Genomic DNA, 16,484 nt, shown 5'->3' with positions numbered 1-16,484 from the left:
GTAGAGGCTGGTGGCAAGTCATGTTGCCACTGTCAAGCAGAACATAACCTTTTGCTTTAGATCAAAAGGACATGTTATCCAACTCTCTATCTCTAAGGTGCGTTCGTTATGATAGCTAATTGTCTACTTTAAGACCTCATTTAGTGCCTAATGTTGGATTATATTGTATAATTCATGAAATTCGAGGTATATTGAACGTAGAAGTCAATTAATTTCACTTTTAAGTGGATTATAAGGTAGGAAGAAATAAGTTTACTTGATGAGCGATTCATCTTCAATCTTCAAATAGCTCGTTGTTTCTTCATTTATTCTTTCAACAGAGCTTGGATATATTGTGTTATATACCCAATGAATGCAATTCTTAAGACCACTCATTGTGGTCTTCGTTTTTTCAATTCCAATATTTTGTTTTCGTCCGTTCTGTTGTTCATTCCTCATTTTCTCATATACTTTTTTATATCACAAGCACAAAAATGAACACAAAAAAACAAAAAACAAAACAGTTGCCTGCCAACTGATGAATTGTCAATTGGTCATAACTGGATTACGGAGGGCAGACAAGATAATGGTCCATAAAATTAACCATGAGCCAGTACGGCCTTTTAGAACTTGAAGCTTCATATCATAATTTGAGCCACACCGTTTGATTACTTTTGGTGAGATTTTGATGCTTTGAATTATATTTCGATATAGGACAATCGACTTCTTCTTGAATGAAAAGTAATCAAACGGACAAATTTTGGAGTGATTCTAATTAGAAGATGTTCATGAGTTTTTCAAGATGATTGTATCAAGATTTCAAATTTTTCTACCAAGTCGTTTGACTATGGCAATGAAATAAATGTCTAGCGCGCAATTTTCCTAGATTGACGTTTATGAACATTTTGGGTATTTTGGAGGTGAAGATAGTATATTTTAAGGAAGATTCCGTCTGAGGATTTGTAGGGGACGTCTTCAGCTTTCGAAAGAGACCTTTTCGGACCAAATCGAAGTTGATTTGATTGGTCAAAAGTCTAATTTTTTGAGAAATTCGAATTTCAGTTTAAAGAGGAAACCTTTTATTTTCTGTTTTATTATTTTATTGTGTTTCCTAGTTTTAATCTAAGACCTTTTAGGGTTTTATTTTGTAGTAGTATAAATAAGGTTATTTAGCCATTTGTTGTAAATATTATGTGGATGGTCCACATGAATAGTTTGTTACTATTTATGCACAGTATTTTCACTATTCATTTGTGGAAAATGTGTAAAGTGAATAGTGCTTTCTTTTGTTTATATAAAGGAAGAAGAGGAGATGAAGTGAGGTGAGTTCACGGGAAAGATGGGAATGAAAAGAAAGAAAGAAAGAGAGGAAGAGAGAGAGAGAGAAGAAAGAAGAGGAAGAGAGGAAGAAGAGGAAGATGAGAGGAGATAATAGAGTGAGTTATCTTTGTACTCCTATTATTTCAAATTATAATGAAAGCACCACTGCTGCCCCGAGGACGTACTCCAGTCACACTGACTGTAGAGGAACCTCGTAAATTTTGTGTCTTGTTTCATTTATTCCACTGCACCCACAGTCAATTTTACAACACGTTATCAGCACGAAAAGCTCTCATGTCAGTGGAAAGCACAACATCATAAATCTGGTAAAGCATTATCTACCTCTTACCTCGGTCAGCTAAAATCTCACAGAGTAGAGACGGCAAGCCAGACATGTCAAACAGGGAAGATCATCTTGTCACAAAAATCCATTAACCTTTCTTTTATCACTTTTTCTTTTATCACTCTAACTATTGATGTGCTAATCCTTATCCCTGCTAGACCTGCAATCTATTTTTCTCTCGTGGACAAGAAAGATGGAGAGATCTTACAGACAAACAAAGGTGCAGCAAAACAAGCAAAGGTATGTCCATTTTTCATTTCTCCCACCGCGCCAAAAGCGCCCCACCGAATTCCGGTGCGAATTGAAATTTCCAACGACCTGAAGTCATCACGAGATAAGAAAAATCGTACCTGACAACTGGTTTCCAGAGATCCAGAAGAATCTCATTAGACTTGGAAACCCAGATCGTGTCGTTCTCAATGGATCTCGAGGACCTCCATGAATCCTCAGTTGTCTGAGATGGTGATGGCATGACTGACTCCACACAGGCCTCCCTCTCTTGTGCCTTTGTCAACCTCACTGTCATCTATGTCTCTATGGAGAGGTTCTTGTTTTGCGATGCCATGTTCTTTGGGCCATGCAAGAACAACGCCAGTCTCTGGTAGCCTTTTTGGATTGAATTGGTTTTGTGTAACCCCCACAACAACCCAGCTGGTACTGGGTTTCGAGACTGGTAGAGATAGACAAAGAAAAGGGGAAATGGGGCCAATGATTTGGAAAGGTGCGTTGCACCATGTAAAATGAAAGAAAAAGGCAATGTTTTTTTTGGAATGGTGTAGAATGTGATTGAATAAGAAAATAATAAAAATAAAATAAAGGTAAAGTTTTTTGGATGGTGTTACACCATCTGAAACGAAAGAAGAAAATATGTATATATTTATTTATGTGCATGATGTTGGTTTAAAGCCCATGTCACCTTTGCTTTAAAGCTTCGATATTTATGTGCATGGTGTTGGTTTAAAGCCCATGTCACAAGTTCTATTTACTTTAAAGCAATTTATTTATCATGGACGGTTTTACCGCCTACTGCTTTAAGTTTTGATTTATGTGAATGGTGCTGAATTAAAGCCCTTGTCACAAGCTTTAATTTATTTATTGTTCAATTTATTTACTATGGCTGGAATTACCGCCTATTGCTTTAATTTATTTATTGTACTTATCTTTTGTTACGATGAGTATAACAAGGACCCAGAGTTCCTTGATTAGATCAGAACCTGCAGTTTCTTGATCCTCATCACATAAAATGATAGGACCCGAAGTTCCATCATGCAAAAAGATCAAACATGAAGTCCCTAGATCCTCAAGATCGGACATGAAGTTTCTTGATAAGTACCTTAAGTTTGAAGTGCCACAGTGCCTCAACTTAATTATAATAAAGGTCATAAAAGTCTCAGTCCATAGACTATTTAATAAGGACCAGAAGTTCCTTATGTCCATACTTAAAATGGTTTAGCAGAAGCATTTATTAAGCGGATGAAATTGATTACCCGCGCTCTGCTCATGAAAACGAAATTACCAGTTTTCTACATGGGGACATGTCATTTTACATGACGCATTATTAAGTTCGGATGAGACCAGTTTCCAACCATCAATATTGCTCAGTACAACTTGTGTTTGGAAACTAGCCAAACATTATACATTTACGAGTTTTTTGTTGTGTTATCTATGTGCCTATTGCACTGCCACAACGTACTGAAATGGGCATTGATGTTGAACATCATCTATCATTCAATATTTAGAACCCTTGACTAGGGATATATTTACCGCTTGGTTTGCGGACTGTCATTTTGATAAGACAATTTTCCTGCCATTAGGGGGAGAAAATGATATCGTTCCAGAAGAACGATGAGAAAATATCATTCCAAAGAATGATGAGAAAAGACCGTTCCAGAAAAACGAAGAGAATTTGTCTTATTTTGATTCACGAAGCAATCAATGAGAAAATGAAATATGAATAAATGAATGATGCAACGAAAGTGATGAAATCATATATACTTACTGCAAATGTGCCTACAAGAATTGATGTCTCTGTTGGATAAAATAATGAGACAGTAAATGATTTATCTGTTGCACGCCTGAAGCGTGGCAGATTTTTAGACTCAAAAGGTTCAGTTATTCGAAAGAAGAATAATATGGCACTACTGAACTATTGCATTCCCGAAGCATAACTGTTGCATGCCAGAAGCATGACAGTCGCCGCATGGATACACGTCCCAGATAGGACAATCCACAGACATGGGAATGTTGATGTCTCATACATGGAGCATAATAGACATATAGGTTCCAATGACTCAACTCCCGGAAGTGGAGATTAAAATCCAAGCTCTATAACGATCAAGAGGAGGTTATGATCCACATTCTCTAAATTATGACTATCCTGGAAGAGATAGCGTCATGCCCTTGAAGAGGCAATGGATATCCAAAGAAATGAAAAGCTTTTATGCATGCGCATGCACATGAGAATATGGGATCACGGATTGATGATAACCAATGGTAATTTTGGTTTTTACAAGTAGCTACTAAATTCATCAATGAGCTGTGTTAATATTGAGTCACGTTCTTTTGTTCGTCGACAAAAGAAAAATTATTGGCCAAAATGGAGAAAGGCAATTCCATTACAATTTTGTAAGAACGTGGGCAAATGAACCTATATATATTTGAATACAATACAAATAGCCAAAAGATGTTGAACCAAGGAGGTTATATATGGGCATTTGTAATACAGTGTAATACACTTACATGATATGACACAAGGTTGTAAACGAGTTCATATGAATGGAGAATTATATACGAAGGGTTGTGAGTCGCCCACATTATATCTCCATAAGTAAATCCCTCAAGTATACATGGGAGCAAATTGCTCTGTATAAATTCCAAAGGAAAATGTATCATGAAGTGTAGAAAACCCTTGAAGGATTCAAATTGCTTGAAGTAAGCCTCTGAAGGGTAAAACATAAAATATGTACTCAATACCAATGGATGATATAAATTGCCTTAGTGAGTACTATCATTATGATATTGTTGCAACATACTAAAATCTCTTGCAAGAGTCAATGACATTAAATTAGAACTCTTGAAGAGTTGATGATATTAAATTGGGACTCCTGAAGAGTCTAGAAAAATTATAAAGTGTTGAAGGAATTATTGTCTCGAGCTGCAGATCGAACAATCTACCAACACGAATCTTATCCATGATATTTATGATATTAAAAGAACCATATGGATTGAAGATTATGAGTTGAATACTCATATGATGAAGACACTAAGAATAATCATTTATCTTCGTGAGGGTAAAGATAAATTAATATTTGGTCCAGAAGTACCATATCTTAGTGAAGTATATGCTTTATTGTATTTGGCACAATACATTGAATGAAATAAAGCTTATTTATTAATATCTCCAAGAAATTACAGATATATACATACACATGAGTTAAAACAAACAAACAGGATGGAGCCTTCACAAAGGTTGCTCATGTGAAGCCTCAGTACTCGGAAGTACCCCAGAAGGAGAAGGCACTGGAGATTGATCATGTGGCACCCCAGTACTTAGCAAAACACCGGAAGGGGAAGGCATCAGTTGCTTTCGGAATCTAGCAACGAACCTCTGGTGATCACTTTGAATCCGACTTTCGGATTCCTGCAGTTGAACGAGCTTTCTTTTCATGCTCGTAGAGTAACTATTTGCAAGCACGTGTAACACCCTATTCTTGTGCTTGAGCCCTCTGATCTCTTGTTTAAGACTTGCCACCTCCGCCATCAATGATTCAACTTGGCGAGTTTGAGCAAGTAGGCGTTGGCCCATATTGGACACAGAGCCAGCACACTGAACACTGAGAGCCAAGGAGTCTTGAACGGCCGACTCTTCAGACCGTTCTGAAAGGATCTTGTTATCCCTTGGAGTGAAAAAATTCCTAGCTACCACAGTAGCGGTTATGTTATTCTTCATCACAGAGTCCCCAACCGTAAGAGGACCATTAGAAGATAAGAAGGACGGGCGCCATATATTATCCTGACGCTGCTCGTCTGTATCACTCTTAAGACTCAAATCTAAGCAAATGTTAGATGGGCAAGTCATTTTTCAGAAATGATGAAGCAAAAACAGAGGTCAAATAAAATTTCAAAGGTGCAAGATAGGGGAAATTTCTACAAGCAGCAACTTTCTGAGCATACTCTTGAACACAATTGATGTCTCTATAAAAGAAAAGGCAGCAGAGCCACTTGTTCAATGATCGATGAGGCACCACTCTCCGAATTTCAAAAGCCAGATTTTCCTGAATAAAATTCATTGGCATTTTTCAGACGTAATCTCAGCTTTTCAGATATCGCGTGCAACTTTGTCAAAGATCTCTGACAAAGTTGAAAACGCGTAAATCTTACTGTTCTATTTACACCACAGTTGCTGACAAGAGTAAAAGCACAGCACCACCACTTGCTATTGAGAAATCTCTATATATGAAGACATCTGTTCTCCATAACAAGGCAGACCCGCAACACTGCAAGAATACCTAACTCTTCCTCATCTCCGAGAATGCATCTTCAACATAGCATCTTGATCGGATCATATTTATATATATTTTTACTTCAAATTCACTCGTCTTTTCTTAGTTAGTTCCTTATATTTTTGAGCTATTTACGTTATTTTTGTGTTTATAGGATTTGTTATGCAAAGAAAATAAAAATGGCACAAATGAGTTTTAAATAATAAATTCGTCAAAAGCAAATTTAAATTACAATATTGCTAACCCATTGTGACGCTAAATGATAAACCAATATTTAAACTATATATTTCATCATTTTATATTTCTTTTCTTGTCTAATTTAGTTGGAAGCTTTAAGTATTTATGATACTTTTGATATATTGTGTTTGTAGGAGTAACATGATCGAAAGAACTTATTTTTCTGCTATATGGGGCTGCTAGAAACTAAATGAAAATAAAAGGAGACAGCTAAGGGGAATAAATGAAAACCTGCCTTTGCAGCTGGCGAGAAAAGAAGAAGTAGAAAATAAACGGACTGGTCAGCGGGGAAGAAAGGGAAAAGCACTGAGCAATTAAAGAAAGAGTAGTGGATATAGACGAGTGGGAGGAGAAGAATAGCTGCCTTTGGCAGCTCAGAAAAAGGCAGCAATACAAGAACCAATAGAAAAGAAAGGATAAGAAATGGCAGACAAAACATAGCACGGAGGAAGGCAGAGATAAGTGGAAGAATAAAAAAATGATAGAGGGAAGTTAGGTGAGGGCGGAAAAGAATAAAAGAAGGAGAGGTTAGATGTGAAAGAGGAGGGACGGGCAGGGAGCGTGAGAATAGGCGCTGCCTTTGGCAGCGAGAAAGGTCAGCGAAAATAAAAAGAAGCAGAAGGCTGCCTTTGGGCAGTGAGGGAACGCGGAAAAGAAACGGTGAAAAAGGAAAGCTGCCCTTGGGCAGCGTGAGGATAACAAGGCGCGGGAGGGGTGAGTACGAGCAACAGTCCACACAGGCGCAGGAAACGGGAGAGCAGGGAGAAGACGCACAGCGCTAGCGCAACGGAAATAAGGAGAGGCAGAGAGAAGGTCAGAGGCGCAGGAAAGGAAAGAAGGAAATAAGGAGAGACCAAGAGAAGGCAGGGAGGACGCCAGTGAAGAAAGCAGCAAGCTGCCTTCTCTCGGTTAAATCTTTCCAAACTTATATTTTATTTCTGTTTTAATAATGTGTAACTAAATTTATTTTGGCTAGAGGTTAATTCAAAGCCATGAATATATTTGTAATATGAATTGATTACCTTCAGTTGTGATTTCTGAGTTGTGATTTAATTTGCTTAACTGCTTGATTGATAACTTATTTTTGTATGTCGATTAAGAATGCATACTTAATTTACATGCATGAATTTGATGCTAGAATATAAGTGAATTTCACCTAATCGTTATGAACTTATATTCACAAGTAGTGAAGGTTGCTAGTCACAATCACGTTAAGTAAATTCTTGGCATAAGTTTCATGCAAATCATAGTAACGAGTGCCTCGTCAATGCTTATGTTTTTCATAGAACTTAATGATTCTTGCTTGTATCTCTATTATGCAATTCATGTAGGGAACGTGTAGGGAATGTTTTGGGTTGTTGTATGCAATCATCCAACCCAATAACTTAAGGAAAACTTGAAGATTAAAAAAGCGTTGTTCACGGTTAATCTGAAGTATTGTGATTTACAATTTATTGAAAGAACAACTGAAAATCAATTTAGGTTGCATATGTGTCATGTGTGGAGAAGAACCCTCTAGCTAGTCCGTCACCTATCCTTTCACCTTAATTTCATGTTTTTGTCAATTCTGTAATTTATTTAAGTTTAATTTACTTTTCATCAAAACCAAACCCCCCATTATTAAATTATATTATTTAGTTAGTTTTCATTGTTGTTAATCTTTTAATTCAATTTCCGTCCATTTCAGTTCCTAGTGTCTAATTTGATTGTTTTCATTATTTTGAGTCATTCTAAGTGTGTTTCGAGTTATTAGAGTTTTTAGCCTAGTTTTGTGTCCTTGAGTCTTGTTTAATATTTTTAAATTAATTTAGAATAGATTAGCAATCCCTCCTAATCCCCGGCCTAGAACGATACCCTACTTACATCTGTACTACAATTGCCAAAAAGAGGGTTTAATTTTGTGTGTTAACTTATTTCTCACAACACATCTCGAAATACTCAGTTTTCTTCCTCTCCGAGAATACCTCTTCAAACATGTCACAACAAAGCAAGATTATCACATATCTTCAGGGACCAGAGCAAGATTATCTCATATCATGCAATCTCTCTGTCCTTTCCTTTGTCCTTGTTCTTGCCTGCAAAGACAAGGATAAAGAAAGCAATATGTCGGAACCTCCACTCAAACTCCCGGTAAGGAGCCGACTGCCTGGAACCTTTCCTAATTGCTTACCTAGTATTGCTCTCGAGTAGTCATCTTCAACGGTTGGAGCTGGGTCTCCAGTCACCAAGAAGTGATGAACCATCCAAATGCAAGGGTTGCACTCCACTCCGGCATCAGAGGGCAAATACTGCCGGAGAAGATGCCACACATGCATGGGGGAAAAGCAGGGAAAATACTACTTAAGCAAAGGGAGCAAGTAAGGAAAGTGAAAATGATACATTGAAGCATGTGGAGACAAGCGCAACAAACGCGTGCTGATTCATCCCTGACAAAACTGAAGATCACTTGCCACATGAAGCTCCTCATGGTCCAATTTCATTCAAGATCAAGCCTCGAAGGTCCTTGAAGAAATCACAAGTCCGATTCAAGATCAAGTGTTCACTACTCTTGAATCAAATTCTGCTCCAGATAAAATGAGTTAGTTCAGACCTTTGGATCAAGTCTAGCAGAAGGTCCTCCAGCCCAGTTCAAGAAAAAGCCTGTGGAAAGTTAACAACAAGTAAAGCAACTCTTTCAGCACCTCTTCTTACTTAGAGACTAAAGCAGAATGATCAACGATCAACCTAAATGATTTGAAATCAGGGGGAGATACTCATCAGGGGGAGCATCCAAGACAGATCAAGATTCTAACGAGTCAATCGAAGACTTGTGGCCATCCAAGGGGGAGTGTTGTAAATATTATGTGGATGGTCCACATGAATAGTTTGTTACTATTTATGCACAGTATTTTCACTATTCATTTGTGGAAAATTTGTAAAGTGAATAGTGCTTTCTTTTGTTTATATAAAGGAAGAAGAGGAGATGAAGTGAGGTGAGTTCACGGGAAAGATGGGAATGAAAAGAAAGAAAGAAAGAGAGGAAGAGAGAGAGAGAAGAAAGAAAAGGAAGAGAGGAAGAAGAGGAAGATGAGAGGAGATAATAGAGAGAGTTATCTTTGTACTCCTATTATTTCAAATTATAATGAAAGCACCACTGCTGCCCCGAGGACGTACTCCAGTCACACTGACTGTAGAGGAACCTCGTAAATTTTGTGTCTTGTTTCATTTATTCCACTGCACCCACAGTCAATTTTACAACACCATTAGGTTAAAGGGGAGAAGGAAAAGACTCCGCACGCACACTTTCGAGAGTTATTCAAGTTTATTTTCTAGGTGTTTTCTATCCTTGTTTTTTATAATATTTTATTTTATGATTGTTCATAGCTAGTTTCTTTTGCTAGAACGAAGCCTTGACCTTAGTAAGAATATATAGTTTGTTTTCAATTTACTTATGATATTATGCATGCATGTTTTGAATTATTAATCACCGTTTTAAACTTTCCAAGTGTCTTTTTGATTCGCGAACATTACGATATTTAGAAAAGTAATTTGATGCAATTTTGGTCGGAAAGTTCCATGAAATTGACGCTGGCTTCTTGTGGTTAATAATTGTAATTTCACTTAAGATGAACAACACGTCTTAAGGGTTGCATGGTTTTTCAAAGGGTTTTCATAAAACTTAATGAGTCTTTCATGTTCATATTTGATCCGAACGTCGGGACAGGTTGCATGTTAGATATACATTTTATGTTGAAGGTTCCAAGTATAATATATATTAAGAAAACCTAACCTTCAAAGCATGTGTAGGTAGAAAATCATAAGTAATTGGTAAAATTGGGTAGGATTGTTAAGGTGACGGTTAGTTGATTGTTTTTAATTTAAATTCGTTTTTAATATTTTAAGTCACAAAATCAACCTTTTCCAAAATCTTGTTTCAAGTAATTAATTGAGAATTAGTTTAAATACAAATTATTCATTCAATCCTATGGAAAACGACTTTGTTTGAGTTGCTATACTACAACAACCTTGTACTCTTACAAGTATTTTTAAGTGTTTTATCCACCTTGTACTCTTACACGTATTTTTAAGTGTTTTATCCTACTTTTGCATATCAAGAGTCATGGACAAATTAAACAGGAAAACAATCTCTCATTAGTCTTTAATACAATACAATATTTACTAATACACATTCAATGAATTCGTTCACAACATAATATTATTTTATGAAATTCATAATATAACAGCAATTTATTTGACAGATATAGTTAATCAGCGGCAACTGGTAGTTCAAGATCAAGCTCAAGCTCAAGTTCAAGGTGATGTAAACTGGTAGGCTGCATACGAAACAGCACCAAGGTCCCAGCTGTCGTGGATTTGCTTAGCCTTAGCGTCCGCACCAGCAGCCCCCATCACGATATGCAGCGGGTAAAGGTGGTCCGGCCAAGGGTGCGCCGTTTTCGCATGCGGCGCCTTCTTCTCCCACTGGTTCACATCATCGTGCCTTCCTTCCAGAAGAGCCCTCTTGAGCCACGTGTCAAACTCGCGAGCCCAAGGGAAGACCTCATTGTTCTTGGTCTTCCTCATCGCCCCCAAGTTGTGGGTGGCGCTGCCTGACGCCACTATAAGAACACCCTCGTCCTTCAGTGGGGCCAGCGCCTTCCCCATGTTGTAGTGATAAGTGGCGTCCCTCCCCGACTGGACCGACAGCTGGCAAACTGGGATGTCTGCCTCCGGGTACATCAACATGAGCGGGACCCAGGAGCCGTGGTCGAGCCCCCGCTGGGTGTCCACGTCGACGCGGCCAAAGCCCGACGAGGTCAGCAGCTGCTTGACGCGGTTGGCGAGGTGGGGGGAGCCGGGGGCGGGGTACTTGATCTGGTACATGGATCTGGAGAAGCCATAGAAGTCGTAGATGGTGCTGTAGCGGCCGGAAATGGAGCTGACGGAGGGGACAGCGGTGTCCCAGTGGCCGGAGATGATGAGGATGGAGGTGGGTTTCTGAGAATACACCGTTTCTTTCCACGACTGGAGGAATTTTCTGGCCGGAAGCGACTCGTCGATGCTCAGCGTCGGCGATCCGTGGGATAGGTAGAAGGTGTCTTTCACTGCCATAACAAGGGTTTTTCCTTTTCCTTTGAGAATTGAATTACCAGACATACAACGGGGAATTTGGGAATTTGATTTGGATTGAGAATTAGGTATAGAAGGGATTTATATATATATAATATTATTATACTGAAAAGTCGTAATCTGGGTTCGGTCAAGCATGCGTATGTGCTTCTGTCATTTTTTTCTAAAAATGATTAAAAAATAGAAGAAAGAGAATGGAACGAACAAGGAAAAAACGCGTTGATATTGTCAACATTATGCATATTCAAGATAAAGCAACTGCAGGAATATATTTAGACATTCCTAACATTATTTTCTGGAAAAATCCCGTTAAAGCTAAAGAACTTTTGCTCAAAGTTCAAAATAAATTAGCTGGCTCCGAAGAAAACTCTCTTTTTAAAGTTGGGAGATATATCCTCATTAAGTCTAGCCTAGCCGGGACGCCTAATCATACTATCGTTTACTTTTTGGCCCCGCAAGATAACCAATGCTATTGATAGAGAGAGTAGAAAATTCCTTTGGAATAAGAAGTCAAATTTCTCCCCGGTTGGCTAAAATGATGTATGTGTTCCTAAATCTCATGGGGGATTAGGGATTGGGGATTAGGAAATCCAGTCACCTCAATATGGCCTTTTTGGCAAAGCTTGCATGGAAAGTAATTCAGGATAATGACAAATGGTGGGTGCAAATCATGTCAGCAAAATATCTTCTTAAATAATCCTTTTGGTTAACAAAATGCAAACAAAGCCCGGGGCCGGCCCTGAGAGTTGCCCGTGTACGTGCCCGCCTAAAGTTCCCACTTTGGAAAGACCTCTAAAAAATTTATAAATCCTGTAAATTGTTGTAAACATTCCTAGTTGGTTACCGGATAAGAACCCGACATATCACATCTGCACGTTTTTAGTTGTGCGGTATATGTGCCGATCTCGCCACCCTTACGTACAAAAATGGGACCTCAACAAAGGATGGGAATCTATGTCAGATATGATTATCCTTCAATTATTCGTTACTTAGAACCTTTGACAGGCGATCTGTTTACCGCTCGTTTCGTGGATTGTCACTTCTATGAGACAGTATTCCCGTCGTTAGGGGGAGATAAGAACGTCAACGTTCCTGAAGAATGATGGGAATTATCGTGGATGACTCCCACTTTGTCTCATTTAAATCCCCGCACCGCTCAATCTGAAACTGAAATGCAGCGCATATTAGACCTTCAGAGCATGCCAGATGCTTTCACCAATCTAGCACGCATGACAAGGATCACATATTCTAGCTGCGAATACGCCTACAAAGATGGATGTACCAAATGTACAACGAACTGCCCTCTTGGAAGCCCGGGACGCCAATCTTGGTGATCCACGTACATTAGCGACTAGCCAATCATCTGCCCCTACACAAAAGCGTGGCAGACCCCTTGGTTCAAAGGATTCACACCCTTGGAAGAGGAAAACCATGGCACAAGGTCCTGAAGAGCCTACCATGAATCCAACTATCGCTTACTCATTCTACCCAACTCTTGAGAAAATTCTAGATTATGGAAACGTCCTTGAAGAGACGAATCCTCCTCCCGAGAATCGTGAGATTTCGGTCTATTATGCTAGTTTAGATGATGTGTGGCATAGAAATGAGATGATTGTCGACGATGCATTAGCATTTGCAGTAGCTACTGAGATCATGTTGAGCGATGACATTGAATTGTGTTTCGTTGATAAATGTCGACGTAGAACTGATTGGTCAAATTGGAAACAAGCAATCCAAGTCGAACTCAATTCGCTTGCGAAACGTAAGGTGTTTGGACCTGTAGCTCCTACTCCTCCACATATGAAGCCCATTGGCTACAAGTGGGTTTTCGTTCGAAAGCGTAATGAGAAAAATGAAATTGTGCATTACAAAGCTTGTCTTGTTGCACAAGGCTTCTCACAACGCCCCGAGATTGACAATGACGAAACTTATTCACCCCGTTATGGATATGATTACTTTTCGCTACCTTAGCAGTTTGGTAGTTTCCAAAAAACTAGATATGCAGTTGATGGACGTAGTAACCGCGTATCTCTATAGGGATCTTGATACAGAAATCTATATGAAAGTTCCCGAATGACTTACATTGACTAGTTCAAATATTTTCAAACCCCGGAACACGCTCTCGATTCAGCTGAGACGTTCACTCTACAGTTTGAAACAATCCGGAAGAATGTGGTATAACCGTCTGAGTGAGTATTTAACTAGTTAGGGATATATGAACAACGAACTATGCCCTTGTGTGTTCATTAAGAAGTCACATTCTGAATTTGCGATTGTTGCAATATATGTCGATGACATGAATCTTATCGGAACTTCTGAAGAGCTCGCGAAAACTGCCGCGCACCTGAAGTCGGAATTTGAGATGAAAGATTTAGGTAAGACTCGATACTGTCTCGGTCTCAATATGGAATCCTAGTACATCAATCGAACTATACCCAGAAGGTGCTGCGCCGCTTTAATGAGGATAAAGCGAAGTCTTTGAGTACTCCTATGGTCGTTCCTTTGCTAGATGCAAAATGAGATCCCTTTCATCCGAAGGAGAATGATGAAGAGATTTTGGAGCCTGAAGTTCCTTATCTAAGTGCAATAGGCGCTTTATTGTACTTAGCTCAATGCAATAAACCCGACATCTCATTTGTTGTTAATCTTTTGGTAAGATATAGTAATGCACTAACATCAGAAATTGGACTGGCATGAAAGACGTCTTTCGTTACCTTAAGGGTACTATAGATTTGTGCTTGTTCTATCCCTACGAATCCTCGAATGGTGCTGCACCCTATGCTCCTCGAGTTGATTCTCGCCTTGTTGGTTATGCCAACGCAGGATACTTATATTATCCGCACAAGGCGCACTCTCAAACGGGTTATGTCTTTACTGTTGGAGGCACCGCAATATCTTAGAGGTCAACTAAACAGACCTTAGTTGCCATTCGTCTAACCATGTTGAAATTATCGCCTTACATGAAGCAACTCAGGAATGTTTTGGGTTGAGAGTAGTAGTGGGCCATATTCGAAGCTCTTGCGATCTTTATCTAGCTGTTGATGTCCCGGCGATAATCTTTGATGACAACGCAGCTTGCATCGAACAACTCAAGAAGGGTTATATCAAAGGAGACAACACCAAGCACATTGCACTAAAGTTTTTCTATTCACATCAACAACAAGAGCATCAGAAGATTGAAGTCACGTAAATCCGTTCATAAGACAATCTGGCCAACCTCTTCACCAAATCACTGCCAAAGACGACGTTTCAAAAGCTTGTTCATGTAATTGGTATGTGTAAACTTTATGAGTTGTAACTTTGCTATTTCTCTTTGGAATTATGTCAAACTCAGGGGGAGTATCCTGTAGATACTTGCTTGATCTTAATATACTCTTTTTCCCTACGATTAGGAGTATTTTTCCCACTAGGTTTTTGCTACCTAACTAGGTTTTAACAAGGAACCCACCTTGGGCTGATCATATCCCTAATGACGTCTTGTAGATGTTTCTTTGACTTTTGCATTTCTCACGCATTTTTCCTCAAACTATGGATTTTGTCCCTAGTCGGGTTTTTGTCATAGCCTTAGGGTTTTTTAGTGAGACTTACTACTTATGCAAGTTCCTACCTTATTGAGAATAAGCATTGTTCCTTAGAATCATTGCCAATGGGTCGACTTCCTCAACTTCTGCATGATGCTAAATCTACCTTAAGTATTTACACACTCAAGGGGGAGTGTTGTAAACATTCCTAGTTTAAGTGTGATTGTGTAAATCCTAGATTAGATTTGATTCTAGTTATAATTTCCTATTGTATCTTGTATTCCTTGGGGATAAAGGAATATCTTCTCTCCTTATATTACTATAAATAAATGCACAATATAGGAGGGATAACAACACACACATTCCCCTACAATTCTACAAACACATCTCTCTCTCTTCTTCTCCTTGCCGCCGGCCACCCTAAACTTGTCAGATAAAATAGACCACAACACAAATAACATATAAATAGAGCAAAAGTAAGAAATATCAAAATTTATTTGTAGTGCAGTGGAAATGTTTGGTTTCTTTTTTCTTTGGAGTGTTAAGTTCGAAACATGGAGTTGTCTTTTTAGTCACTAGTTTTTTCTTGTTTTTTAAATTTACTCCCAATCCATCTATCCAAATGCATATAAAGTTATAAAACTCAAGTCCCTTTGCAATCTTTTTTTCTTTCAACTTTCCAATCTCTATATTTCTATCAAATGTTTAAATCAACTATCACATGGTCTTGGAAATTGTACTTAACATAATGAAAACTTTGAATTTATATTTTTCTTTTCAATAATTTAGTATTCAATAGATTATTCTAATATTAGATTCGTTAATGTGATGTTGATTTTAGAAAGAAAAAAAAAACACAATAGAAACAATTGGTATTGTTGAATTTATTATACTCGTCAATCAACAATTTAGTATATGCATACCACATTGTCACATAAAAATTACTTCAAAACATAAATAAAATAAAATAAAAACATTTGTCTTTCAAGTATTACATACTCCAAAATAAGAGTCTAATGAAAAAATATTAGTACATTACGATAAAATACCAAATGTTCAATGATATGCAAAATGAAGGGAGTTGTGTTTTAAGGTTGAAGAACCTTGCATGTTTATATATGTTTTCACATTTTTTAGACTTGTACATTAATGATTATGAATTTTATTTATTTTGAACTCCCTTCAAAATATTATTCGTAAGGGTTTGTATGGTTTTAAAATTCAAACGATGTTGTACCCATGCTCATAGCGTAGAGGATGCGACCACGAGCCTTTGCATATTTGTTTCACATTTTTCACACTTAAATTAATTATTATAATTCTTTTAATGTGTTTGGTATTTTTAAATTACTTGATACTTTTATTTTAATGTTTTTTATAATTTTTTTAATCTATGTTACATCCCACATCGACCAATATGTACATGCCCACCTCCATATAGCACGAGGTCTTTTGGGGACTCACTGGCTTTGG

The 16,484-nt window shown here is 38.1% G+C and overlaps 1 protein-coding gene across 1 annotated transcript; it reads right to left on the bottom strand.

Annotated features, from left to right (window-relative positions):
• Window positions 1-10,489: 10,489 nt before the first annotated feature.
• LOC103401823 (extradiol ring-cleavage dioxygenase-like) lies at window positions 10,490-11,848 on the bottom strand. The gene has a single exon (XM_008340537.4). The coding sequence runs from the start codon at window positions 11,515-11,517 to the stop codon at window positions 10,672-10,674; it is 846 nt and encodes a 281-aa protein (XP_008338759.3). The 5' UTR covers window positions 11,518-11,848; the 3' UTR covers window positions 10,490-10,671.
• Window positions 11,849-16,484: the final 4,636 nt, after the last annotated feature.

The sequence above is a fragment of the Malus domestica genome, chromosome 15, assembly GCF_042453785.1.
Source record: "Malus domestica chromosome 15, GDT2T_hap1".
Taxonomy (NCBI): domain Eukaryota; kingdom Viridiplantae; phylum Streptophyta; class Magnoliopsida; order Rosales; family Rosaceae; genus Malus; species Malus domestica.
The sequence above is the reverse complement of the archived record's forward strand: the minus strand, read 5'-3'. Positions and strand labels throughout refer to the sequence as shown.